The sequence below is a fragment of the Bipolaris oryzae genome (genome assembly GCF_000523455.1).
Source record: "Bipolaris oryzae ATCC 44560 unplaced genomic scaffold scaffold_69, whole genome shotgun sequence".
Taxonomy (NCBI): Eukaryota; Fungi; Ascomycota; class Dothideomycetes; order Pleosporales; family Pleosporaceae; genus Bipolaris; species Bipolaris oryzae.
This window is the reverse complement of record NW_006911345.1, coordinates 1-25,965: the sequence shown is the minus strand read 5'-3', so window position 1 is coordinate 25,965 and position 25,965 is coordinate 1. Positions and strand designations below refer to the sequence as shown.

Below are 25,965 nucleotides of genomic sequence, written 5' to 3'. Positions count from 1 at the left end.
ATTACACTCCACGCCATTTTGACGTACATCCACGCTGTGGAACAGGACAACCGAAGCAGAACGTGCTTGAAAGCTGTGTAGGCGGCGCCACAAGCAGTTGCTCGCATCAAGGCTGTTGGATGAATGTTGACGGTACGAGCACCCTACGACTATGACAAAAAGGACAGCATGCAGGTGTGCATGAGATACACTGGCCCACCGACATTGATGGAAAGCATTGATAGGGGCGATCGTAGCGATCGCTACTAGGACTAGAAAATTCCAAGCGGCATCTATGATTAACCAAAGAGTGCCCACTATTGGCTTCCGACAAATCTCGGAAGAATTATGCTTGGGGCCCTAGTAACAATGATGACCTTTGAGTGACGTGGCCAGATGGATCTTTCGCAGAACGACTACCTAAGTAGCGACATACTGGAGTTTCTTGGCTGAGTGGCATTTTGATGCAGCGGTCCGCTTGAGGATTGGATGCTCCGCAGCTGCCGTCAAAGAGAGAGCATATTATGGAGACAAGAAAAACCGGATGGATGGCGGACCTAGAAGCTTTTGCGAGTCTAATGCAGCGCACTGACTTAGACGCTAGATGCTGTGAGTAATTCACTTGTGGAAGAAACGCCTTTTACCGGCTCCAGTACTAATCGGGCCGAACATCTGTACGGATACCTCGGAGCCATTCACCGAGTGTTATGCATGAGATCCTGGTAAGCACGCGAGCTGGTTTTCGTGACGTACATACTACATGAGACTAGGCTTTTGAGTCTTGTTGACATCAAGCCATTTAGATCCTTGTAAAAATGCTTGAAGTCAGGTCATTGGCCCGATATAGCTTCCATCCAGGTTTCGGATAGTAGGTAATTCGGAAGCGTATCACTGCGCGTGGCATGTTCATGCAATTCATTAACGTATATTACCGTTCTACTCCTAACCTCCGGTATATGTTCGGGCGAACAAAGCGCCCAATAGTCTAATAGAGTGATCGCGTATTCTCTAGGTTATAGTTTGCATGGTCAGTTGATTGAACGAGACTACGCTAACACTACAACTTCGGTGCCAATCGATACAAGCGACCCTCCCATGGCTGCAATGTGACTTCATCCAAGCCAGTCTCCGTCGATGCCGCAGCTGTCGTGCAAACGAGATGCATTAGATCTTTCCCGATTTGCGTCGGAGCCCGAGCTTCCTCGCTCGAGAAGTTCAATACCACTAGCATCTCGGTCTTTTCATCAGTGGTTGTTTTCGTATACGAGAACACACCGGGGTTGTCCCTGTCAACAAGACGAAAAAGCCCGCAAGCTAACACATCAAACATCTCTTTCCTCATCTGCATCATCTTCACCCAGAAAGAACGTATGCTGTTCGGGTTTCCAAGCTGCTCCTCGACATTTATGTGAGTGTAGTTGTCGATGACCTTGATCCAGGGTTTCACGTCACTAAATCCAGCATGCTCTTTGTCTGACCACTGGACTGGCGTTCTTCCGTTATCTCGCCCCCAGGTAGTAAGCGCATCAATTGACTTCTCCACCGCCTCAGCGTCTTTGGTTGGATCAATATCTTCGATATGTTCGAGGTCGGCGTTGTCTTTGAAGTCATCTCGCCCCCAATGTGATGGGACGTTGGTCATTCCAATCTCCTGACCCTGGTAGATGAAAAAGGTTCCGGAAAGGGTCGCAGCCATGAGAGCAAGCATCCTTGCGGCAGCTTCGCGATAGACCCCCTCACCTGGCCCAAAACGGGATACACTGCGAGCGAAATCGTGGTTCTCGAGGAATGCAGTAGGCCAGCCTCCATCGTCGAGAAGGCTCTGCGTCTTCAGGACGGCATCTTTGAATAGTGGTAGCTCTGGCTTTTTGAGCTCGTACAAACCATCTGTCCATTCATTACCCACAATGAAGATATCTGTATCGAGAGCCATCTCTAGTTCTTTTGATTCAGGAGATATGTATCGTAGGAATGTCTCTCGGTCCGTGGAGGGAAGTTCCCCAATCAACACGATGTCCTCTCCAAAGTCCTGTACGATTCTTTCCTTCAGCTCTTTTAGCCAGACATGAACCTTTTCGCCGTTCAAGCACCGCGATCCGTCGAGTGGTTGCAGCGCTTCTCCAGGATAAACTTCCTTTGCATCAGGATATGTCGGATCTTTCCAGTATAGCCCAACCAGATCCATCCGGAACCCATCCACGCCCTTCTCCAACCAAAATTTCACCGCGCTGTCATATACTGCGCGTCTCAAGTCGTCGCAGAACCAATTCAAGTTTGGCTGATAAGTAGTTCCAAAGCAGAAATAGTACTGATCTCTTGCTTCAACGTACTTCCATGTACTCTTTCCATACCGCGACCCTGTGCGCCAATTATTTGGCGGTTGTCGATTGCCTTCGCTATCATATTTTGGATCTCGCCAGATGTAAAAATCGCTGTATGGCCCTGACCGAGATTTACAACTCTCTATGAACCAGTGGTGTTTGTCGGATGAATGATTTGTGACCATATCCATGACGATTTTGATGTCACGTTTCTTGGCCTCTTTGATGAGGTTTTCCATGTCGGCAATGGTGCCATACTGTGGGTGAATGGATTCGTAGTCGGAGACATCATATCCCATATCTCTGTTGGGCGAATCATAAACGGGAGAAAACCAGATGAGATCGACTTCCAACGATTTGAGATAGTCGAGTTTGCTGAGAACTCCATTGAGGTCGCCTATGCCGTCACTATTCGAATCTTTGAAAGATGCCGGCCATATTTGGTAACCGATAGCAGTTTGCCACCAAGGTCGTGAATCTTGTGCCATCGTAAATTTGGAGATTTGGGAATAGAGCCGGGCGTTCTGTTATAGCACGTGCGGCCAGATTGGTGAAGCTTACAACATACGGGAGTATGTGTATTCTATGTAATATTTTGCATGATCCCTGAGAAAGGCTACCCTAGTAGTCGGGCCGCCGCCTATTAAACTACCGGGAAAACAATCCTGGAATGTTTCTCGTTCGTATTAGCAGCACCTGATGTCTTGCGGAACATCCGGTTGTATTTGGCTGCTGGTAAGCTCCCGCAAGCGCCCGCCAGAAGCCGAGAATCTGGAACTGGACAATCTCAACCAGATATTTTCTACAAACATGACTGGTTTTTGATTTTCTTTTTGGACATAGTTGAGTTCTGCTGCTGGGGGAACCATCTTCCACGTCCTCCGCGTCTACCAATTTCAATCACGTTGATGCCGAGACGGGATTGCATCGGCACAACATTGCAGCATGTCCAAGTTTTCGCGCCATCCATGATTCTCTACTGCCGATTTCTCAGTCCAAGCTTGTGAGGGTATGTCTAGTACCAGACCGTTGGTCAGGTGTCATTTCGTCCTGTCGACAAAACCACATACCACGTCAGCTGCGGTGGGGAGAAACTGGGGTCTCCAGTTTCAACATTGCTGGTGTGGAGGGTTGCAGTAGCATTGCAAGGATGAATGCGCCACCACACGATTGACCTATAAACGGTACGTCTTGGTTGTGGAGCTCGATTCGGGCCTATGCAATAGGCGCTTGAAGCGGAGCCAAGAACAACAACGTACCTAGGACATTTGCGACATTTCTCTGCTTTAGTGATAAACGGTGTGCGATTGGTGCTATTTCCCCCCTGACCCCCGCTAACACCCTAGTAAAACGGCTCCACACTAACTATAGATGCACGTATTCATCCCATATAGTAAAGATGGAGCTAAGAATTTTCACACTAGTAGCGTCTCGATTCTCGTGACAGGGCACGGGAAGAGGTATGCCAGATAGTTAGGTCCGTTCATTGTCGGTATACGGCACCAAGCTAGCGTCAAAGGTCCTTGCTAAACCTCTTGAGTAAGTTACCGCCGTATTCTAGGAGGGATATGAATCCTTCGCTTGTATTTTGAAGTCGGGATCGGAGTTTGTTTTTTTCTTGGGAAAGAGCTTAAGCCAGGGAAGCTATTCGTTATGAGGAGCAAGGAGTAGTTTACCCCAGAAAATCATACGTTTGTATGATACCTCAGAGTTCAGAAAGAATTTCTGTTTATCTTATTCTATGTCATTATTAGATATGTATGTACAAAGTTGAGATTGCAGACCTTTCCCTTGTCGACTTGCTCACTCTCACTATGATATGCTTCTATTGGCAAAGTTGTGTGACCGGATCTTTTCTACATAGTGCTCTCGGATTTCTCCCAAAAGAAGAATAGTAGAGGGCTTCAGGTTTCCGTTTTACGAATCAGTGTCTATGCAAATCTGGGGGAGCAGGGCAAAGCTGGCAAGACACAAGTGGAGGCAAACCCGAGACAAACAACCCACCTTTTCTCGACTCAGTCCGGGTCGATGCCCAGGCTGAACTAACTGCCACCCCTGACGCGGCAAATGGAGTCTTTTTTCGTGTTTAGAAATCATCGCCCAGCAGGGTTTAAGAAGTACGTGGTAAATTACCACGCAACCTGAGGGAGCTCACGTCCACGGAATATCCCGCCGCTCAGCTTGTACCACAGTACTCAGCTTTTTCACTGCTTAGCTTGTTCAGTAGTTAACTTGCACAGTGCTCGGCTTGCTCAGTCAATCAGTTTATCTCTTTATCTCACTTACCCTATCAAACAGCCTACTACTTCACTTTTCTGTAATTAGGTGACCAATCATGAAGATTCTTTGCCTTCACGGACGAGGCTCTAACAATGAGGTTAGCAAGATATCAAACCCCCTTATGAATTTCCCTCCTTCTAATTACATCCCCAGATCTTCCGCATGCAAACGGCTCCCATCCGTGCAGCACTAGAAGATTTTGAGTGGGTCTTCGTCCAAGGCACCGTCCGCCACACCGAAGGTAGGAAATACGAAATTACTACTTGGAAGAACATGATTAACATTCTGAATCCTTGTAACAGGAAACTGGTCTCTACACACGTCCGACTTTTCTAAGCTCCCTCTATACACATACTACAACCCGTTCGACCCCCAATCTATCATACAAACTCATGAAGAGCTCCTCGACATCATACGGAGCCATGGTCCCTTCGATGGTGTTTTTGCCTACTCTGGCGGAGCAGCACTAGCAGCTGAGCTCCTCATCGAAGCTGCTCGTTCTGAATCAGCTGTTGAGCCTCTATTTCGCTTTGCCGTCTTCGTGAACGGCGCATCGCCACTACGCGTCTTTAAAGTCGATGATGTAGACACGGTGAGCGGTCACGTTGACGTCTCGCAAACATTCCAACAGGCAAAAGAAATGTTTCTCCGACCTAGCGCGCTGCGACATAAGCCTGGTGTCAGCGAAGAGGATCAGGTGGATCATAAGAAGTTGCTAGGACTCTTGAGCAGATTAGAAGGGAAAATGATGGCGGATGGTACTGCCTTTTTGAGCGACGGTACATATGGGCTATGTCGGTGGGAGCAAAACAAGTTGCAACCTGCATTGATTGAAATTCCGACTCTTCATGTGAGGAGCACGGCGGAAGATCACACGGATCCGCATCATGGAAAACATCTGGTGGAGCTGTGTGATCAGTTTGATGTCGAGGAGATTCATCACGAATTTGGACATGATTTTCCTAGGGGAAGACAGTTGATGAAGCAGATAGCGGATGCGATCAGAGACATGGCTGAGTTGGCGTGATAGGGGTGGTCTAGGCAACACGATACCTTTCATTCTAGTAATTTATACCCATTACCATTGGCAAAGCTTGTGCAACTTGGAGATAGACGTCCAAGAGATTGAAGTTCCCCAACTACTGTTGTTCCGGATGCTCAGTTCCATTCTCACTCATCAAACGCTGCGAGACCGCCACGTCTCCTTTGGACTGGGAGCTCGTTTGACTGTCTGCCTGGTTGTCAGCGTACGGTTTATCCAGATCCACAGTTATTACTCTATGTGCATCATTCTTCGCCCATATTTTCTGCGAAGACTGCTGTGAGCTGACTTCTGGGTATAAAAGCGCTGTAAAATTGCGTCCCAGTGAGGTTTGGTTGAGGAACCATCTCATGCGATTCAACCCAGTGCGCTGTAGAAGCAGTAGTATGGCTGTAGCGACACTTATGACGAGTGCCAGCAACAGTAACAACATTGCTGGTACCGCGTAGGCGATATGGTACTTCGTCTTTCGTTGCAGCAGAGTGACGTTGGGCACCTCACGCGGACTGCTCTGGTCTCGAGATCCAGATGTGTCTGAACCCGGCGACTTGGATAACCAGGATCGAGTACCAACTACAGCGTTTGCAGCAATGTCTGTCCATATCAGGTTGATAATGTCTGCAGATAGTGTTGCTGTCCGCCCAAGTTCAAGCCACCGTTGATATAGAGCAAATTGACCATACCCTGAGTAGTCATGAGTCTCCGCGGGTGAAATTGATGAGCCTCCTAACAGGTCTCCGTAGATATACCGCATGATGGTGCTATAAAAGCTTGCTCCCGGTATGTTCATCGTGAGTTCTACAACTGTCCCAAAGATCTCAGTATAGCCAGGAAGCCATAGTGACTCCCTTTAAATAGTTGAAATGTTAGACTTCTTTGCGAACGCCGGGCTTAATATACCCCAAAATGGTGTTATATTCCCATAAGTCATGCCAGAGTTTTCCACTCCCCAAATCGGCATGGATGATGTGTTAGGATAGCTCTTTTCCGTCACATTGATGACATGCAGGTCTAGCAACCCTCCAGTACCATTATAAAGAAATGTCACAGTTTTGATACTAGCCCGGGAAGCTGATGCACAGGTGTACATTGGTTGTGTCCATGCGTCTCCGGGTTTGCCACGATCGAAACGGTTCAGATCTCGCCCTATCGGTCTCGGGGGGGGGGGGGTAAAGAGTACCCGTAGCTATCGCGATATTCGAAATGTTTGCTAAGGACCATCTATCTACGCGTCCTTGAGCAGAATACTCTTGCGTAGTAGATTAGGACGTGCACTTCTTCTGAGTCTAGTGAAGGTACATATATACATACCGAAGTATTTGAAAAGATCAGTTGTGACGTTATGAGGGTTCGTGTATATCTGATTGTGATTGATAAGGAACGTGTGGTTGCTGGCGATGTTGGCTGAAGAAGGGAGATCTAAATGTTGACCAAGCCTATGAAGAGCAATTCTCCCTGGTTTCGGGATGGAATTGGCTACTTTCCCACCATCTCCGCTGTATGTAGATGTTTTCGACTCATCTTCAAGAATGTATGATATCCCGACTGGTGCTTGTTCGTACATCCTGAATTCTCCCAGGCCGTGCTGTTCGTTCGTCAAATTCATATAGATCATGGTCAATGCGTTGCTAAACCCGGCTGCATACAGTGCTCTAGCATGAAGATAGATGCGGTCTTGTGAGCTGTTCATGGTTTGAATGCCTTCCAGATTGACCGTACTGTTCAGATTCGCGAATCCGCCACGATCTGTCAGCCGTAGGATGCCACCAGATCCCAATGTATGGCTTGTATCGTCTTCTTTAAGATCGTAATCAATCGTTAGATTGTTATCAACGCAACTTGTTTCGGGCACAACGAACAGAATATCTTCTGTCCATATAACTTCATGAGAAGGCTGAGAGGGAATGGTGTGATTACGAAAACCAATTCCACCTCTTTCCAAATCGACCACCAGCCCTTCGACGATCCTGAATCCATTGCTTGGAAGCAAGCCTTGTATCGTTCGGTAACCTCCCACTAAGTATGGAGATCCGTTGTCGTAGTACTTCTCGGTAGATGAAGATGTATCATTGTAGTAAGCGAACATACTTGATAAATTCTGCTGTCTGATTTCATAGGAACGCCACTGGATGTCGAAAATACTAGACACACTCTTTTGCATTGTTACTAGGCCACTTTCCCATAGGTTCTGTGTCTCCAAAGAGATGTTGGTGTAGTAGTAGCCATCTGTCCAGTTCCAGGTGAGTGTGCCATTATTGTCAATGGAGCCGTCTCGGGTGACAGAGAAGTTTGAGCGAGGACAACTCATTGATCCTTGAGGGCTTCCACAGATACGACTGAATCCCATATCATTTCTAGGAAGACTTCCATACCCGAAGGGTGACAGGTCTGACGCATAGCTGAAAGGCAGCCTTTGAGGTTTGCTAGACACCATTGCATCATAAAGACCAAGGGGCGTGATGACGGCGGTCACAGCGACTAAAACCGTTGTGAAGATGCCCAAGTAGACTGCGGCGACAACCGCAGGGTTCACATTCGCACTCGCTGACGAGTCCGAGTTGAGAATCGTCGGCCAGTATGTTGAGTGGAGGGTTCGACTGAGCGCGGACCATGTGACAGCAGTCTGCTGTACTTGATCGTGCCGCTTGTTGATGAAAGCGATGAGGATGAGCGGAATTGCCAGTGGTAAGAGTAGTTGCACTTTCCAGGTCGTTAATGACTTGCAAGCAGCTGTATACACCGAGGTTGACTTACGTGCAGTGGTGCCTGCAGCAATCAACGCAGAGACTTGACTAACAGACAGTGATGCCATTTTGTCGCAAATTGGGGTTGTTGTGGTTCGGAGGCAGGCGATAGCAGATATTGCTTATGTTTCAAGGTTTGCATCAATCATACCCAGGCAATGTTATCTTCATCTATAAGAGGGAATTTCACGGTGCGGCACATGTAGCTAAGGCTTCCGCGGAAGGCAGACCAGGCACAGCCACCTCCGCCACGTCGTGACCCAGATACAAGCAGTCGTTTCGCTATCTTGTACTTGCACCAATAAAGAGAAATCGTGGACGCCATGAGTCCACATTTTCTCACAGTTCAAGATTTAGTCGAACCGGTTGGGCCAGATTCCTGACCCGCACACTGAAAGTGGCATCATTTGTGACCATCGCAGCTACTGAATGGAGACTATGAAGATAGCGTCTCGGCAATGTTCAGCTGGTAGAGATCTGAACCAATGACATAGAGGTGCATCCGCGGAAACAACGTACATTTTGCCCTTGCTGTGACTCAGTCAAAAATTCCGAGTATCTGCAAAGAAAAGACAGTCAAATAACGTCCACGGCAACTCGTTTACCTGCTGCTTCATCTCAATAAACATATGATAATTGCTTTACTTGCTTTTAGAAAATCTTCTTAATTTCACAAAACTAAAAAGTGCATTGTATTGGGTAAAAGAAGTCGAAATTTTATTACACAATAGGAAAAGAGAAGAGTTCCTTCACTACAAGATAATTGATCGTCAAAGCAATCTTCATAGCAAAAAGCTTGACTAAAACCAGAACGCCCACAACCCATCCGAGCTCCAAAATAACACACTCGTATACTGTTTTTCTACAACAACCCAAAAACAGGATCCAACCATCTGTCGATCACATAGACGCACGCATTTCCCACGCACTTCGGCTCTCCCTTTACAGCCGCATTATTCACACTCGTAACAGCCCCATTGCCATCTCTCCTCACAACCGCCGGGAACCCAACAATTGACTTTTCACTACCAACCAACGTCGTATCTATGAACGGATACTCAAGCAAGTACGAAGTAAATGGCTGGTTGCTAGGCTGAATAGCCTTGGCACCTTGCCCCACAGCTTCAAGAGCCGCGTTACTCGGAGCGAATATGGAAATGTACTTGCCAGCGGGCAGAGATGAGTTAAGAAGGCTGAAGAAGGCTGGGGATGTTGCGTTCAAGAGATCTACATATGTCGAGATATCTGGCAGAGAAGATAGGGCCGATGCGATGGTTCCCGAGGGTCGCAACTCGTACTCTAAGATTTTCTTGGCTTGCCGACGTCTTGCGGATGCGATGTCAGATCCGTTTTTGGTCACATCAGTTCCAAAAATCGATACCAAGGGGTCGATTATTGAGGTGATTTTGAAGATTGCTCCGTTTCCAACAGCAGTACCTTGTGCAGAAACTAATTTGGCTTGGTTGTTGATGGTAACGGTGTTACCCTCGGACGCAAACTTGAGAGGTATGCCTTCGATGCTTATCACGGGCTTTTCCGAGCTGCGGACTTCTTTTGTCGTCACTAATCCTTCAGCAATATGAGTTCTCAGGATGGCTTCGAGGAGCACATAGGATGCCGGTGCGGTCAAAGCTGCTGCTAGTCCCGGTTGCAGCGCCTCAAATGCCTGTATCGATCAGAAGTCTACCAGATTTAAGATATGGCACTATCGCTACCTACAGAGTTGACGGGTGCAAACGCTGTGTACTTCCGTCCATCCGCGAGGACATTGAAGCGCTCTTCGAACGGTGGACCGGGAATTCCGCTAGTGCCTCCTGTACTATTGAAAAGACTATAGAAAATAGAAAGTTCTGGATCTTTGGATATTGCAGTCAGGAGGGGTAGCGTATCTACCGTAGCTCGTTCGACTATGGAGGAAGATGCGGGAACTGCTAACAACGCCACTGGACATATCCATTTGAAAAGCATCATGGTTTGTTGACCTTAAGCTTCAAATCAAATGTGAAGATCGTTATTTCCTTGGCCTGGTTGTCTTATGGCTGAGCCGAAGCTACGATCAAGATGGTGTAAATTTTAATTCAAGTTTTCGTCCCCGCTCATGTTATAAGTACGTTGGACTGGCTTCGCGCAAGCAGATCGGTCCTTTCAGAGGCTATATGCTTCCTTGGCGATGTATAAAGGATGATCCCACCCTATATTTGCCAAAGAAATATGTACTCAGTAAGAGCCATTTTGTTTGTTTCATAATTTACAGTCGTCGGCGATAATAAAAAGTAAAACTGAGTCGACATTAGGACCAAACGCATTAGCTTTATCCACTATCCTTGCAATGCCTTCATAGCAGTTTGACCAGTGTTTTCCGCGGATGAAATATCACGGTGATGAGGGTATCCCATCTCTGCAATCTCGGGGGTATTCAGCCCTCGAACGGGGTTTCCCACTCGAACGAATAGAGTTCATTGTAGTAAACTATGGTACGCGGTGCAACCAATGGCGTACAACAGTAACAGGGATCTGGGATTGTTTACCATGTTGAAAAAATGTTATTAGAATGGCAGTTGAATCTGCCGGTAATGGTGGAGAGATCGTATGTCGTCAGACGGAATGGCTCTAGAGTAGCCAATCAAGAGTAAGCGCCGATCGGAGGTTGACGGAAGGCAAGCATGCAGATGCATAGGACGCGTCTTGATCATGAGACTTCCACTAAACATTGTTGGTAAAATTAGAAGGAGATAAGTCGAGGCTAAATGAAATGAACGGTATGAACGGTATGTAAAGTACAGGATCTAGAGCCGAAAAGTAAGTTCAGCCCAGTGACAGACCAGGGTTCACTTCTACCCGATGTGACATCATCAGCAAATTACCATATTCACATGCTAAACTTTACATGATGAAACATAGCGGGCATCCCGCCTTGCATAATTGCAAGCGTCGCCCTAATCAACCCAAAAACCAGGCCATATCCACGACTCAATTTTGACGGCTCTTGCTTATCGCGCTCTCACCTAGCGTAGCAAAACTTCTCAAAACCTTCCTCAGCGACTCTGCAACTTTCTTAAATTGCTCATCCGTCATAGAGTACAGCGGTGTCAGAAGCAAGCAATGCTTGTTGGTACTCGCCCTTAGCACAATACCGTATTCTAGAAGCACCTTTTGCTCAATATCCGTTGCGATGTCAGAAATGAGATCGATCCCAAGCATGACACCAGTTCCACGGACTTGCTGAACCGTATGCAATCCCTCGAGCTCCGACTTGAGAATATCGAGAAACTCTCTGCCGCGCTTCGCAGACAGTTCAATCAAGTTCTCTTGGTCGATGATGTCGAGTGCGCGGAGAGCAACGGCAGAGCAGACTGGATGTCCGGACCAGGTGTAGTCATGCTGCCAGACATCTGACAGCATCATCTTAGTGCTGATGTTGTTGAATGCTGTTTTCCAGATGTCGTCACGATAAATCACGGCTCCGGCAGGGAGATAACCACATGTCAGACCCTTACTGATGACCATGATATCTGGGCAGACGCCGTACAACTCCATGCCGAACCAGTGCCCCGTCTTGGCAAACGACATGATCTCATCTGCAATCATCAAAATTCCATACTTTCTGCAAATTCGCTCCGCGAGTGGGAAGAAGTCGCGGTGCATGTCGACAGCGCCACCGTCGCCTTGAACAGGCTCAAAAACGAAGGCGGCAACGGTATCGGCGCCTTCTTTTAGAATCCGTTCTTCCAGCTCCCGTGCTATTCCAGCATTAGCAGCATGCCAAAGGATCTCACAAAAAAATATCACTTACCAGCCGCCTGCCCAACATTCTCTCCATGCTTCAACTTGCTCCTTTCAAAGAACAACTCATGTGGCGGATCGATATTACAAAACATCCTATGCGGGCTGCTCTCATACACATCACGGCCATGACCCTCCATCCACCTCTTCCACCCATAGTCTGAAAACTCGGGCTTCAAAGACGCAGGGATAAACGTGCTGCCATGGTAGCAATTGCGGAAAGAAATCAGTTTCTGTTTCTTGTAGCCTCCGCCATAGCTAGTACCTAGAGGCCCGGACTTATTCCAGTAGCGCAAAGCAAGATGGTACGCAGCTTCAATACCCTCACCGCCACCGGTAGTGAGGTACACGCGTGAGCCAGTCATTTTCTCTGGGAAAGCTTGAGCCGCGAGGCCAGAGAGGCGCTCGCAGAGTTTAACTGCATTGTTGTTGGTCAGGTTACGCTGGTTGGAAGAGACTTCCAGCTTGGTCATCTTTGCAACTACGTCAGTGTGAAGTTGTTAAAAGGCAATGTATCTGACCAACCTGCTCGAAAGCAACTTGCGCGAGATCCTTGCGACCGTGGCCAAGATGGGCGACGGTAATGCCTCCCAAGGCATCCAGATACTCTTTTCCCGTGACATCTTTCAGAACGGCCCCGTCGCCCGATTCGAAGACGATGAGCTGTCTTGGTCCCTTTTGCATGAGGGGATGACCAAAACCATGCATTTGATGCGCCTCGTCGGAGGCTTTGAGGTCTTCGTATGTGGCAGTCTCTTTACTTCCTTGTCCTAGAGTCACCTTCTCTCCGTCTTGGAGAGTTGCTCGGTCGTTAGAAGACATGGAAGCTGTGATTGAGAATGATCGGGAAGATAGCGGGGAAGCCCCGAGTGTTCGGAGCGACGATAGCAAGGGACGACGAATACGGAGAGAGAACATGGTGCAGTAGAGTGACCCCCACTTTGATGCGGAACAATCAGCTCATATGTTGTTCAAAAAATGAGGTGGGGTAATTGAATAAGAGCCATGTCATTTTTTTGTCAATGGGAGGCCTCAGACTCATGCATGCACCATCGTGAGAAATGCATTTAAATGATTCTAGGATTCATCATATCGTCATTCTGAAAGAACAATTAAAACTACTGCATATCGGAAACTCTACTTCCTTAGAGTTCCTTCAACTCTGGGGTGCCAGCAGCCCGCGGCTCCGAGAACTTCGTTTCAACAAAACATTTGAGTAAGCCACCCTGGCGCTTCTCCTGCATATAGTAGGCCTTTGCAATATCCTCAATCTTGAAGCGATGGGTCACCATGATTGTCGGATCAACCTCACCCTTTTCCAGCATTTCGAGGATTTCCTTCCAATCTGTTGCATGTTAGTATGTAAATCTCAGTGTTTAGAAATGGGGTTCCTACATTTCTGAACAGGACTCTGTCCGCACCCGATTAGTCGGATACCACGTTCCATAACCGCACCAATGTTGAAGTGGTTCGTAACTGTAGCACAATGAGTCCAAGTCCGCGGCCAAAAATGATTCGAGAACTTACATCCAACGTAATCTGCAATGATACCAACTCGTCCAAACTTCCTGGTCGAGTAAATGCACTCGTTGACCATCTCGGACGTGTCCTGCTCCATTCCAGATGCCAACTCAAGCTTGTGTGTCCAAGTCTTTGCATACTCTCCGCCGCTAGCCTCGATGCAAACGTCGACGCCTCCGGGGACCATCTCATGAATCTTGGCGGGAATAGACTGGTTCTTGAGCTCTTCATAGTTGATAGTCTCCAAGCCAGGAATCTTCTTCTTTGCAAACTCAGTGCGCCAATTGTTGTCGATACCAATGACACGCTTTGCGCCCTTCTTGAACGCCCATACGCATGCCATGAATCCGATAGGTCCAAGACCCCAGATGGCAACGCTGTCGCCTTCATAGACACCCGTGTCAGACACGCTGTGATAGGAAGTCGGAAGTACGTCAGATAGGTACAGACCTGTTTTTGATTAGTATCGTTCACTCGCGAGTCCAAGTCAACAACTTACCCTTCTCAAAAGGAATACTGTCCGGCAACTTCAAAAGATTCTGGTCGCCCAACGGTACCCTCACATACTCCGCCTGCCCACCGGCATATCCGCCTACAAAATGCGAATACCCAAAGATACCCCCCAACTTCTCGCCATACAGCATCTGATGGACGGTAGACGCATTCGTCTTATCACAAGCAGTCGTAAGGTTCTGCTTGCAAAACCTACACTCACCGCACGAGACAACGAAACTGTTCACAACGCGATCTCCGACTTTTCGCTCAGTAACTTTAGATCCGACTTGCTCGACGACGCCACAGAATTCGTGGCCGAGGATATCTCCCTTTTCCGTCTGGATAATGACGCCGTGCAGGAGATGCACGTCGCTTCCGCAGACAGTAGAGCCAGCGACTCTGACGAGTACATCGTGGTCCTCGAGGAGCTTGGGCTTGCTGACGTCCTCTATCGGGATAAATCAGTTGAGGCATTATGGGGGTTCTGGACGGATTGCACATACGAACACGCACGTCGTTCTTCCCCATCCACACCAACGCCTTCATCTTCTCGCCAGACGGGTCCGCATACTTCTTTCCATCGCGGTCAGGGTTGGAGATATCTGTTTGCGTCACGGTTTTCTGTTGATCGTGTCCAAGGACCTTCTCGGCCTGCTTTGCTGCAACGTTTTGAGCCATGGTTTTTCGTACTTGTTATTTCCAAGAAGAAGAAGAGTTGAGATTTGAGAGTTCGTGCTTGTTGTTTACAAGAAGATGAAGAGTTGAGAGTTGAGAGTTTGACCTGGTATCCAAGGTTCCCCCCTTCCTTATTTATCATGTCTGATATCGCCAATATACGCTCAACGTTGTAATAAAAGCATTCTGACGATGCGATGACGATTCAATGTCCAGTCACTGTTACGAGCAGCATATACAGCTTTCACGAGAGCTGAATGTCCAATTTCACGGTGTGACGTCAAAATGAAAGAGACGTTAAATCCAAATTACCTCGATCAGACGCAAACACCAAATAACGCGCTATACGGTCCCAACTTCCTTCGCTCCCAACTTCCCTCAAGCCTCACCTCCATCTCCCACAAACACAACGCTAATACACTCACATACACACCAAAAGGACAAAAGAAAATGCCACAATACCACCACCCTGGAGGCACCGTCTCCTACCCAGACGCAAAATCCCTCTATCCCTCCGTCCCCAGAGTCAGTTTCGGCCGCGCCGTCGCCATCGGTCTCTCCGCCGGCTTCCTCGGTGCCCTCGTGTAACTTCCTCTTCCCTCCCCCATACCAAACCCCCCAGATCAAACTAACCCTCCTAGAATGACCGGCACCAACAAAATCGAACAACTTATAACCCATCGCCCCAACTCCTTCGTTCCTGCGCGTACAATCGGCAACCACCTCGGTGTCAGCCCCTCCTTCTACCAGCGGCACACCTTGTTTCTCAACCACCTACACCGCTTCGGTATGGGCATCTTAGCTGGGCCGGTGAGAGCCATAATGTCGTACTACGGGGTAATTGGCCCGTTTGCAGCGTTCGTACATACAGGGGTGCGGATTATGATGGATCAGACAGTGGAATTGACTGCAGGGACGAGCGCTGTGCCGTGGAGTTGGCCGATTAACGAGCAGGTGATTGATGTGTTGCATAAGGGGGTTTACGCCATTGTGACGGGTTATGTGTGTGACAGGTTAGTAAGGGGGGTAGACTGGTTTAATAGATCGTAGGATCGAGATGAGAAAAAAAAGCTGTGGACTGGGGATGTATAGTGAAGTGGTAGATAAGGAAAAAAAAACTTGCGGATTACAGGTTTACGGGGGATGAGAATATTGTATGGTACATGAAACTCCAAATGAAATTTTGAAAATGTTAAAATCGTGACTTTAAGCGTTCTTGTCCATCCTCGCCTTACCCCTCTCCTCCTTATTCTCCGGTCCAGGTCGATCCGTCGAAACAGTTCCCTTCAGCTTCGCCGAGTCCGCCACACCCTCACCTTTCTTACTCTTCTCGGTCTGGTGTGAGATCTGCGATTTATGATGCGTGTCTGCATTTGAGAGGCCCTCTTGTTTGCCAGACATGTGGTTCAAGCTTGTTGGTTTGCCGCGGGGATCGGGCTGTTGTTTATGTTGGCAATCTTGACATCCTAACGAAGAGAAAGGGAAAAAGCACAAGAGTTTGGGTTTTCGGGGGGAAATGTAGAAGGAAAGATAACTGCAAGTAAACGAACCTTGTCATATAAATCCGGACTCACAGCACCTGGCTCCCCAGCCTTTTTGCCATCACGCGGCCCGTGGCCTCGAAGACCGCTTTCTTCATCGGGATCAGGACGACCAGCGCCAGGTTCACTGGGATCAGTTTTCTCTCTAATCTTTTTGTGGCCAATTTTTTCGCCGCTTTTGCCGTTCTGAGTCCCGGGTGCAAAGCCATTGTCTACTTGATCTGTTAGCCTCGGTTCAGCGGGATCATTAGGAGATTTAGCTGACCCTTTGAGGACTTGGTATTGCTCTCATTTCTGTAAGTGATTTCACCCACATTGGTATGTTGCGCTTTTGCTTGCTTGCTGTCGGCGTGGGATGTGTCTTGCTTTGTCACGAGATAAAGACTGCCAGCGGTACCGACGGCAACAGCTGCCATCCTGCGGGTACATGTTATTTTAGGCTCAATTTAACACTATAAGAGCTGTCAAACGCACCATGGGACATTGCTTGTATTCATTTTGGCGGGTGGGCCGCGCGCACTGGCATATGTTCGACCTTGAACTTGCACTGCATTTCGCAATGGGTGGAGCCTGGAAGCTACGCGCAACGTGGTTGATCGAAGTGAAGACATTGTGGATTGAAAATCAAGGATTGAGATGATTGAGACACGGTGGAATCTCAGACGGCGGTTTTGATGATATCAAGGCTCTTGGTGTTGCTAACACGGACGTATCGTCAGAGCGCGATAGTTGGTGCGTCACACGGGTAATCGCAACGTAGTGTAAGCGTCACTGAAGCACATCACAATGCGATTCCTAATCCGAGGACACTCAAATCTGGTCTCGTTCATCTAGTTTAAACTTTAAGAGGAGAATACCCAATCTCGTTTGAGTCGCTCCGTGTAAGGATAATCTGGTTAGGAATGGCGTCATCTCGACACCATGGTGATGTATGATGCGCGTTAACTGGCAACTCATCTCACATCTGTCACATCGCACGTAGATTCACAGGAAACAAGACTACGGCATATGCAATACCGATTGAGGAAGCTTCCAAGTGAAAAGAAGAAAATGCCTTTCATTAAACAGCAATGAATCGCAATCCCACGCTAACCCAAGTTGAAAAAAACGCCAAAGAACCCTTCTATAAGATAAACCGAAATGCCCCAGTCCTCTTATGAGCACTCTACACACCCTACTTCAATCCCCTCAATAACAAATGGCTTACTAAGCTCACTTGGCACATTCACCTTGCTCAAATCAAGATCCTTTACACTCCCTGTCTCGCTGGTAGTCTCACTACCAAGCGCAGAGTCGCTCTTGCGCCTGCGAGCCTCAGTCTCCTCTTCAATATAAGCATACTCGTCGCGCCAGTCACACAGCATCCTGCTGTTGACATTGCTGCCGCCACAGAGGACAATGACGACTTTGTCTTCGGGGCGGACAGGGCGACCAAGTGCTTTTTCGAGGCGGCCGTCGTAGCAGAGAGCAACGTTGATGCCGCAGGCGAGCTCGACCATGATGCGCTCGTCGTCAGCGAGACGCCAGCAGCCCATTGCGGCTTCGGCATCTGGGAGAACGACGCTGCGGACGTTGCCGCGCTGGGCGTACTTGAAAGTTGCGTCTGTGACGCGGGCGCAGCCAAGGCTGGTTGCTTGGGATGTGATTTTGGGGAGGGTGATGAGTTCCTTTGCTTGGAGGGCTGCGTGTAAACTCTCGGCTCCGGCAGTCTCCATGGCGAGGATGGTAGTCTTGGTCATGTTGAGGGAGTCCATGGCTTGACAGATGCCGTTGAGCAGGCCGCCGCCGCCGACGGAGCAGATGAGGACGTCGGGTTCCTCGCCGCCGGGCATCTGGGCTGCAATCTCGGTCATGCAGGTGCTGTTGCCTTGCCAGATGTCTGGGTGGTCAAAGGGTGGGCAGTAGATGGTTTCTGTTTGGGCCTGCGTGATGTGTTAGTCCAGTGAAGCCATGTGATGTGAGGTGGGTACGACGTACATAGGGCATGACGTGCTCCTTCAAGTATGCATCAGCATCCTTCCAAGCAGCACCATGTTGGATGACTTCATATGCACCGGCAGCCCTGAGCTTAGCTACCATCAAGGGTGCAGTAGCTGTAGGCACGACGACAGTGCAGAGTAGGTTGAGGGCACGAGCCGAGTGAACAGCGGCGAGGCCAGCATTTCCACCACTGGAAGCAAAGATGTGAGGGCGTGTGCCTTGAGGAAACTCTGCGAGACGACGGAGGATGTAGTTGCCGATGCCTCTGTTGCTGCATTAGTAAAGTGACAATCGTGAACAGTGGAGTTGATCCTTACCGTGACTTGAATGATCCGGAAGGCTGGAGATTTTCCAGCTTGAGGAAGACTCTGCTTCTGCGATTTAGAAATCTCTTTTCCTTAAGGGTGGGAATGAAACTTGGGTGACAGGGAAAGTGTGACCGTACCATCCCGCTGCTTCAGAAAGCGCATACGACTCCCTCAATGGAGTCTGAACCCAAGGGCTCTGGGCAGACTGCTCCTCAGTGTGGTACTCCTTGACAGCCATGTTGAAGATAGTAAACAAAGTTGGGGTATCACAAAAAATATCAAGAACAAGTGCAGTGTAAAAGTCTAGTGAAGAGTATGAGACCTGGAGCTTTCAAGGTTTGTTTCGCGGATGTCAACCTCAAGTACACAGGATTCTGATCTTTTATCTCTACCAAAATTCTCCTTATCGCTCCGCACGCACCCGCAACCCCAGAGTCAAGGTGCATAGGGCCAGTGGGGTAACTGGCTCATCACAACCACGATACCTAGTATTGATTACCCTATAAAGTGCATGAATTACCCTATAGATTCTCGATAAGGAACAGGCGACCACGTAGGTACCGCAGAATGACACAAGCATGAGACCCGGTCCTCGAAAAACCAGTCCCTGGTTTGCATTTCCCGATGCGGTTATCAGCGGCGGACTAGATTCTGCCGGGCGTTACCGCCCCAGATGGCGTTATGCTTTTGGCGGGTTTGCCTATCACAAGACGCGAACCAGTCGTTTATACAGGGGAGCTTGTCCAAAAGGTACCCATCCGATCACAGCTCGGCGCAACGGTGGGGATGGTGTTGGGCTCGGGAAAGTCGCGGAATCAAGAGGAGATCCCCGACGGAAAGGGAAACTAAAAAGTATACGACCGCATGGCGTGTCCTAGCCTGTTATCACGATCGGAATCTTCGCCAACAATGCGTTTACGGATACTACAGGCACCCCCAAAATGTACTCGCACTGGAATATGACATGTGTGGTGCGGATCCGCAAGAGGTAGAAATGGATCTGCGCAGTTCATGCTCGTCGACTCTACCCGACCCTGGTCTACGCAGCGACTTTGGGCTGTTCGAGCAAGCCCTTTCTGAAGTTCCAGTAACTTGCGCGTATCGGGTCGTATTTGGTCGCCAAAAGATCCAACGCCTGCTCGGCTCTCCTCTTGCCGTCTTCTTCTTCGGCGTAAATGTCGGCCAGGAGGTCCAGGGCGTGGCTTGAGTGGACATTGTCGGGGTCTTGGATGTCGGCAAACTCACCTGCAAAGTCCTTGAGGGTGGACTTGGGGAGTCCGGCTGCACGGAGGATTCCAAGGATGTAGTTCCACGGGCTCTGGTTCTGAGGCGCTTTGCGAATGGCTGCTTTTGTGTACCTAGTCGGGTTAGCAGTCAGCCATTTGCAGCAGCAGTAACAGCAGTAGCTCACTCTATCTCGCGGTTGGCAATGTCTGCGCTGGGCTTGCCTTTACGGCCTCCGACGACAAGGTAGTAGCGGTGGTTCCACGCCGAATTATTCCGAACATCTTGCTCAATCATGCCGTGTGTCCATTCCAGCTCTTCGGGTTTGTCAAACATGTCAAACCGTTCGACCAGCCATTGCCTGTAGCTCCACACGTGATAGTTCTTGGAGTCGAGCTCCAGCATGGAGCTGATGAACTCGGGCTCACCCTCTGGTGAGCCCAGCTGGTCAATGATGGTATGACGGTGATGCCAGATCTGGTAGTTCTTGAGGTGTTTGAGCGCAGTTGGATTGAGCCATGCGATTTCGTCCTGCAACGACCTGCCGATTTCGGATATGGTTTTCACGCGGTAGAGCCTGTGGAGCATCAGGTAGCCGTAATGTGCGCATGCAGGTCGACTCACCAGACAGTGTAGTGGGCAGGGTTCATGCTGATAATGTGCTCTGTGAGGCCGAGGACTCGCTCGCTGTACTCAGTCTTGGCCATTATGGCGCGCAGGTAGCCCATGGCCTCGCTGTACTCGTCGCTGTACGCAATGGCAGCGAGGGGATGCAGACCGCCGTCATCCTGGGGGAGGGGTTCTATGTCCGCCCATGCCTCGTCATCGTGGTAGAATTTGGGCATTCTGCCGTCTCTGCCAGACGCGTCTAGCTCTTCGAAGTATGAGCGCGCAGGGAGCAGGGCGTGCAGTAGGCGATATGGCAGCAAGGTGATGGCCCCTAGCCAGGCGCGGATAAGGTGGAAGAAAGCCATGGCGGGGTCTAGTCGAGCAACCTCGACTCCACTGCTTGGCGGAAATGGCGACCTCTTCTATCTTTTCATGTCTCGCAGAACAATAGCAGCCTGTTTGGCCCAATTATGGGCGCCAATTGCCCATGAACAATAGGTGGCGCATGTTGGTGACTCTTGTGTCCGGAAATCCCTCGCAGACTGGCCCATTGTGTGCTGGGCGTGTTTTTTTGAGCCTATGCGACGAACAATGCTAAGACGCTGGTGTTAGATCGCGCCCTGTTGGATCCGTCCCACCCCGCGTATGAAGTCTGTTTATGTGAAGATGGTGCGTGTGAATACAAGAATGGCGGATGCAAGGACGTTAGAAATGAATTTGTAGTAGTACATGGACTTCTCAGTGACGGTCAGGACAAGTCGTGGTCACGTGGTGTACATGGCTATACATTGTCACTACTCATCTTTTACCTAGGCCAATTCAAAATCATCCGAACAATTACATTGACGCTTTCCCACAGATTCACTTGAACATTTATGAAGTAAAAGTTCCAAAAGAGAAATAAATATGTGTACATCACTACCAACTTCCCTCACATCTCCCTCAACCACGCACCTTCCCCAACCTTCGCTCTTTCCACCCCAAAAATGCCACTCCATCCCACGCTCTTCCTCCCTCCCTCCCTCCCTCCCTCCTTCAAATCACCACATCAACCCTCAATTCAATACCAGCTCATCCGGGCAAATGTCCCCCACCGATTCCCTCCCCACCACACCGCACCTACAACCCAACCTCCCAAAACCCCAGGACATACTAGTCCCATACCTAATCACCGAGATTGAAGAATACCTCGCCGAGGCCATGGAACGCCTCAACGCTAAATCCAAAACGGAGCGCCTCAAATCTAGATTCAAAAAACTGTGGTGGATCATGACACCCATCACTGTAATTTTTTTCCCTCCCTTTCTTTTTTCGTTTTCCTCCTCCTCGTAGCCCCTCTCCCTCTCCCTCTTGATGTCCCTACCTATTTACCCACCCTCCCGCCTTATTGTTTTACCCATCCACCCACTCCTAAGAACGACTTCATCTTTAGACCCCCAAACTAACACCGCGCCTTCGCCACTCCTAGATCTTCAAATCTACCAACGAAAACAGCCTCCGCCCCCACTCCTACCTCTGGTACAAAGTCCGCGACCGCTGGCAACAATGGGCCACGAATCCCTATAATCTACATCCCATCTGGCACCTGTTCATCATGATTCTGCTCCTGTTCTGGATAGTGGGCAGTTCGCTCCTTTCGTGGTTTGAGGCTGGGGCTGATACGGGAACGGTGGCGGTTGCGAGGCTTTGTAGGGGGTTCTTGGGGAGTGTGCCGCCGATGATCCAGTTTCTTTTGTTCCTGTATCCGCCGCTTTTCGTGCAGTTTTAGGAAATGGTGGGAGAAGAATGGGTGGAGAAGGAGGAAGAAGAAGGACAATAGGGAGAGAGGGGGGGGAAGAGGGGTGGAAACAAACAAGGAGGAAGAGGTGGGAGAGGCACGAGGTGGGAAAGGAAGGGGTTACAATAAAAGAGAAGTTTAGACGATGGGCTGATTTGGGATTTCTCGACGTATTTGCCAGTGGCGGATGAGTCATGTTAGTCAGATATCGAGTTTATATGGCTTGTGTATTTTGCTATGAGAGAAGCGAAAACACTTTAGGACGATGAATACAGGGGAGTTGAAAGTGGAAAAGTAGACATGCCATGGAATTCACCAATCAAACACTCTTTACAAATCCCACAACCAGCCGTACTAATACATATGTGAAATCGAAATATACCACACTCCACCACAACCATCTACACCTACGACCCACCCTCCTGCGTCTCCTGCGTCCCCCCCAACAACCTCACCAAATCCCCCAACCCCCCCTCCCTCTTCTTCCTCTTCCTGCCCCCATCCTCCCTCTCGGCAAACGCAACACCGACAACGCGTCTCTTCTCCTCCTGAATGCCCAGCACCCTCTCCTCGACACTCCCCTCGACCACGACCCTCCAAACGGTCGTGTCGCGCGTCTGGCCCAACCTATGCACTCTATCCACGGCCTGATCCTCAATCGCAGGGGCCCACCACGAGTCGGCGAGGATGACCTGGTTGGCAGCGACGAGATTGAGGCCGACGCTGCAGACGGATAGGGAGGCGAGGAGGATGGTGGTGTCGGGGCAGGAGGTGAAGGTGTGGAGGGCGGAGTCGCGGGTGCGAGGGGGCATGGAGCCGTCTATGCGGGTGAAGGAGTACGAGGCAGCGGTTAGGTGGGGGGAGAGGAGGGAGAGGAACGAGGGCCATTGGGAGAAGAGGATTGTTTTTGTGGTGGGATCGCGCGTGTGGGAGGCGTCGAGGATGGAGAGGATGGCGGTGATTTTTGTGCTGGTGGAGGTTTCCAACGAGGACTTGTCGGCGAGGGCTTCTTGGGATGAGGGGCGAGGGAGGTGCTGTGCGGGCTTGACGGTGCTGGTGAGGAGGGAGGGGAGCGGGGAACGGCATAAAGGACATTTTTGAGAGGATTCGACGATGCGTTCGAGACAGGGGGTGCAGAAGGTGTGGGCGCAGGTGGTGATGACGGGGTCTTTGTACATGTCGAGGCAGATGGGGCAGTCTTCTTGCGAGTCGATGGAGAGTTGGAGGAGTTTCTGGAGTGCGAGTTTGTTTTCATCGGTGAGGTCTACCGCGCCGTTTTCGTCGAGCTGCTGCATAATCGAATCGAGTCGCTCTTCGCCGACAAGCTGCCAGTGGTTGCAGACTTGGCGCAGGCGAAGTAGGACTTCGAGGAGGTGGCGGTATGTGGATGCTGCGTCTTTTTTGCCGATGCTCTTTCGGTACTTGTCGAGTTGGCCTTTGGCTTCGGCTTCGAGGACGTTGTATTTTTCCTGCTCATGGGGCAGCAGTTTTACTTTGTGGATGTACTCGGTGAGGGGTGGGAGGCGCAGGTCGATAAAGGACATTTCTTTCTTGCGTCGCAGACATATGTCGGACATGAGCATTTGGAGGACCTGCTGACCCTTGACGTGGCCTTGCATGACGGGACGCATGATGGCACTGTGGAAGACTTCGAAGTTTTCGATGCCACCTGAGAGACGCAAGAAGCGGACTTGACTGTAAAGATCTTTAAGGTTGTTGATAATCGGGGTGCCGGTAAGAGACCATCGCGACTGAGCTATGAGATTGGAAATAGCAACAGTCTTCTTTGCTTTGGGGTTGCGTATGTTGTGGCCCTCGTCCAGGATCACGCGACGCCACTTGATGGAGAAGGGGCCTGACTTGCGAGGAAGGGAAGTCGACTTTTGCGAAAACCAATCAGAGGATATGGACTCGTACGTACTGATGACCACATCGTAATTCTCAATGGACTTGGGCGTGATGGGCTCTTTCTTCTGTCCATGCCAGAACATGACACGGAGCGCGTGTTCCGGCTTGATGTGATGCTCCATCTGTGTACTCCAGTTGCTCATGACGGAAACAGGAGCAAGTATCAGTGTAGCCCCGGTTGCATCTTTGGCACCGCGACCAAGTTCTCGATCGGCAACAATGAGGGAAATGGTCTGAATGGTCTTGCCTAGGCCCATGTCATCAGCGAGGATACCGCCTGAAGCCAAAGGTGGATTCTTGACAGAGAAGCTTGTTGCGACATTTGTATAGACATTGGGTACGCTAGTATGAGGACGCCAAAGCTGAACAACGCTTTTGCCTTCCTTAGTAGGAAGTTTGGGACTCTCCTTGTCGAGCATCCACTGCAGACCCTGCAATTGGAAAGGGTGCAGTTCGGTGACGAGAGCATTGGGTTGGGGTGCCTGAGGCATCGCAGCAAGATCCTCTTCTTTGACTCCAAATTCTTCGACAAATTCCTCAATATTTCTGGGATTAAATCTCTCGCTGCCGGTAATGATATCCTCTAGACTAGGTCCCGTCAATGAAGGAACACCCTGCGACAAGCCCGCAGCAAACTCGGCCATGCTGATCTCTGGACCTTCAATCCGCTGTGCTGCCGCCGCCGCTGCCGCTGCCGCCACCGCCCCCTTGACACCCTTCTTCTTCATTTGTTTGGCAGCTTCTTTAGCTCTGCGCTCTTGCTCCTTTTTCTCCGCAGCCTCCCTGCGTTGCCGTTCAGACGCACGTCCGACGGGTAATCTATCCTTCTTCATCCGAGCCATGAGCTCCTGTCGCTGTATGGGATCGTCTGTTCCGTAGAGTAGGAGCTCAATGGGGCACTCGTAGTAACCTTTGTGTCCCGTGATTTGGGCTTCAATCAGCAGACTGCGATCGTCCATGTATTTCGCCAGCTTGGCTGCCAGCCCTCTTGGAATATGACCAATTTGCTCTTCTTGAACATTATTGACACGGATGGCGTTTGCATCGTACTGGTTGTGTGGTTCTCTGCGAAGCACCACTGTTTCTCCTTCGGTGGCATATCCATTGTAGTATCTCACGCCGACAATCTTGTCATCTAAAGCGCCGTACAATAGGTAGTTGTAATGCTCCTGGCTGTACCCTTGGGTGGCATCGGGGGCTTCCTGTGAGGCATCATGTTCTTCAAATTCATCATCGTAATCCCACATGTCACCGGGGGTCATGTTCTCTTGCGATGAGCTGTTGGTCGCTCGTTGGGCTCCATTATACAATGTGCGCGATTGCTTGGGTGCGCGATATGATGAGCCATCAGGCGCGTCATCAGCAGTGAGGTCTACGACTTCTGCATGTCGTTTAGGTGCCATTTTGTCTCAACTTCACGGTTGCAGGGCGCAAAAGAAAGAGAAAAGGGGAGTGCGACAGCAGAGAAAGGGTTCAGGGCCCTGATCGCAAGATATGGTCGCAATCGGTCGCAGCGCGGGAGCGTCGGCCAGGAACATGATCTCACGCTAGAACGCGTACTGTGTCCGTGCGCGGAATGCGCGGATTCGCGCAATGCGCCGAACCACCAAAACCTCTCTATCGTCTCAACTTTACAACAATACAACGCAATGGGCTTAGAAGAAGCGCTTGAAGAGTGTGATACTTTCGAATCTAAAGATCAAATCCCCTGGTCTAAAATAGCTAAAAAACATGGCGTTGTGCGCTCAACGTTGACTCGAACGTACCGACGCGAAACG

The 25,965-nt window shown here is 49.7% G+C and overlaps 12 protein-coding genes across 12 annotated transcripts; 3 read left to right on the top strand and 9 right to left on the bottom strand.

The window, feature by feature from the left end:
- Nucleotides 1-1,036: 1,036 nt before the first annotated feature.
- COCMIDRAFT_95974 (glycoside hydrolase family 13 protein) lies at nucleotides 1,037-2,788 on the bottom strand (the record flags this gene model as incomplete). The annotated part of the gene is made up of 1 exon (XM_007690013.1): nucleotides 1,037-2,788. One exon carries the CDS (start codon nucleotides 2,786-2,788, stop codon nucleotides 1,037-1,039), a length of 1,752 nt encoding a protein of 583 aa, XP_007688203.1.
- A 1,954-nt stretch (nucleotides 2,789-4,742) lies between these two features.
- On the top strand, nucleotides 4,743-5,607 carry COCMIDRAFT_96014 (uncharacterized protein; the record flags this gene model as incomplete). The annotated part of the gene is made up of 2 exons (XM_007690012.1): nucleotides 4,743-4,821; nucleotides 4,883-5,607. 2 exons carry the CDS (start codon nucleotides 4,743-4,745, stop codon nucleotides 5,605-5,607), a joined length of 804 nt encoding a protein of 267 aa, XP_007688202.1.
- A 112-nt stretch (nucleotides 5,608-5,719) lies between these two features.
- On the bottom strand, nucleotides 5,720-8,434 carry COCMIDRAFT_36950 (uncharacterized protein; the record flags this gene model as incomplete). Its single annotated transcript, XM_007689994.1, has 3 exons — nucleotides 5,720-6,426; nucleotides 6,523-6,642; nucleotides 6,934-8,434. 3 exons carry the CDS (start codon nucleotides 8,432-8,434, stop codon nucleotides 5,720-5,722), a joined length of 2,328 nt encoding a protein of 775 aa, XP_007688184.1.
- Nucleotides 8,435-9,228: 794 nt separating this feature from the next.
- Nucleotides 9,229-10,337, bottom strand: COCMIDRAFT_95891 (uncharacterized protein; the record flags this gene model as incomplete). The annotated part of the gene is made up of 2 exons (XM_007690011.1): nucleotides 9,229-10,032; nucleotides 10,086-10,337. The coding sequence occupies 2 exons, from the start codon at nucleotides 10,335-10,337 to the stop codon at nucleotides 9,229-9,231; spliced, it is 1,056 nt and encodes a 351-aa protein (XP_007688201.1).
- A 999-nt stretch (nucleotides 10,338-11,336) lies between these two features.
- On the bottom strand, nucleotides 11,337-12,971 carry COCMIDRAFT_5477 (uncharacterized protein; the record flags this gene model as incomplete). The annotated part of the gene is made up of 3 exons (XM_007689978.1): nucleotides 11,337-12,106; nucleotides 12,160-12,622; nucleotides 12,675-12,971. 3 exons carry the CDS (start codon nucleotides 12,969-12,971, stop codon nucleotides 11,337-11,339), a joined length of 1,530 nt encoding a protein of 509 aa, XP_007688168.1.
- A 323-nt stretch (nucleotides 12,972-13,294) lies between these two features.
- On the bottom strand, nucleotides 13,295-14,843 carry COCMIDRAFT_96004 (uncharacterized protein; the record flags this gene model as incomplete). Its single annotated transcript, XM_007690010.1, has 5 exons — nucleotides 13,295-13,494; nucleotides 13,545-13,625; nucleotides 13,677-14,120; nucleotides 14,170-14,613; nucleotides 14,669-14,843. The coding sequence occupies 5 exons, from the start codon at nucleotides 14,841-14,843 to the stop codon at nucleotides 13,295-13,297; spliced, it is 1,344 nt and encodes a 447-aa protein (XP_007688200.1).
- Nucleotides 14,844-15,290: 447 nt separating this feature from the next.
- On the top strand, nucleotides 15,291-15,890 carry COCMIDRAFT_95988 (uncharacterized protein; the record flags this gene model as incomplete). The annotated part of the gene is made up of 2 exons (XM_007690009.1): nucleotides 15,291-15,424; nucleotides 15,482-15,890. 2 exons carry the CDS (start codon nucleotides 15,291-15,293, stop codon nucleotides 15,888-15,890), a joined length of 543 nt encoding a protein of 180 aa, XP_007688199.1.
- A 156-nt stretch (nucleotides 15,891-16,046) lies between these two features.
- Nucleotides 16,047-16,992, bottom strand: COCMIDRAFT_95954 (uncharacterized protein; the record flags this gene model as incomplete). The annotated part of the gene is made up of 4 exons (XM_007690008.1): nucleotides 16,047-16,277; nucleotides 16,391-16,596; nucleotides 16,647-16,798; nucleotides 16,856-16,992. The coding sequence occupies 4 exons, from the start codon at nucleotides 16,990-16,992 to the stop codon at nucleotides 16,047-16,049; spliced, it is 726 nt and encodes a 241-aa protein (XP_007688198.1).
- A 543-nt stretch (nucleotides 16,993-17,535) lies between these two features.
- On the bottom strand, nucleotides 17,536-18,907 carry COCMIDRAFT_95942 (uncharacterized protein; the record flags this gene model as incomplete). The annotated part of the gene is made up of 4 exons (XM_007690007.1): nucleotides 17,536-18,303; nucleotides 18,359-18,626; nucleotides 18,679-18,732; nucleotides 18,807-18,907. The coding sequence occupies 4 exons, from the start codon at nucleotides 18,905-18,907 to the stop codon at nucleotides 17,536-17,538; spliced, it is 1,191 nt and encodes a 396-aa protein (XP_007688197.1).
- Nucleotides 18,908-19,708: 801 nt separating this feature from the next.
- Nucleotides 19,709-20,738, bottom strand: COCMIDRAFT_95956 (uncharacterized protein; the record flags this gene model as incomplete). Its single annotated transcript, XM_007690006.1, has 3 exons — nucleotides 19,709-20,027; nucleotides 20,081-20,470; nucleotides 20,518-20,738. The coding sequence occupies 3 exons, from the start codon at nucleotides 20,736-20,738 to the stop codon at nucleotides 19,709-19,711; spliced, it is 930 nt and encodes a 309-aa protein (XP_007688196.1).
- An 847-nt stretch (nucleotides 20,739-21,585) lies between these two features.
- On the top strand, nucleotides 21,586-22,270 carry COCMIDRAFT_5471 (uncharacterized protein; the record flags this gene model as incomplete). Its single annotated transcript, XM_007689977.1, has 2 exons — nucleotides 21,586-21,786; nucleotides 21,971-22,270. 2 exons carry the CDS (start codon nucleotides 21,586-21,588, stop codon nucleotides 22,268-22,270), a joined length of 501 nt encoding a protein of 166 aa, XP_007688167.1.
- Nucleotides 22,271-22,686: 416 nt separating this feature from the next.
- COCMIDRAFT_95967 (uncharacterized protein) lies at nucleotides 22,687-25,590 on the bottom strand (the record flags this gene model as incomplete). The annotated part of the gene is made up of 2 exons (XM_007690005.1): nucleotides 22,687-24,860; nucleotides 24,903-25,590. 2 exons carry the CDS (start codon nucleotides 25,588-25,590, stop codon nucleotides 22,687-22,689), a joined length of 2,862 nt encoding a protein of 953 aa, XP_007688195.1.
- Nucleotides 25,591-25,965: the final 375 nt, after the last annotated feature.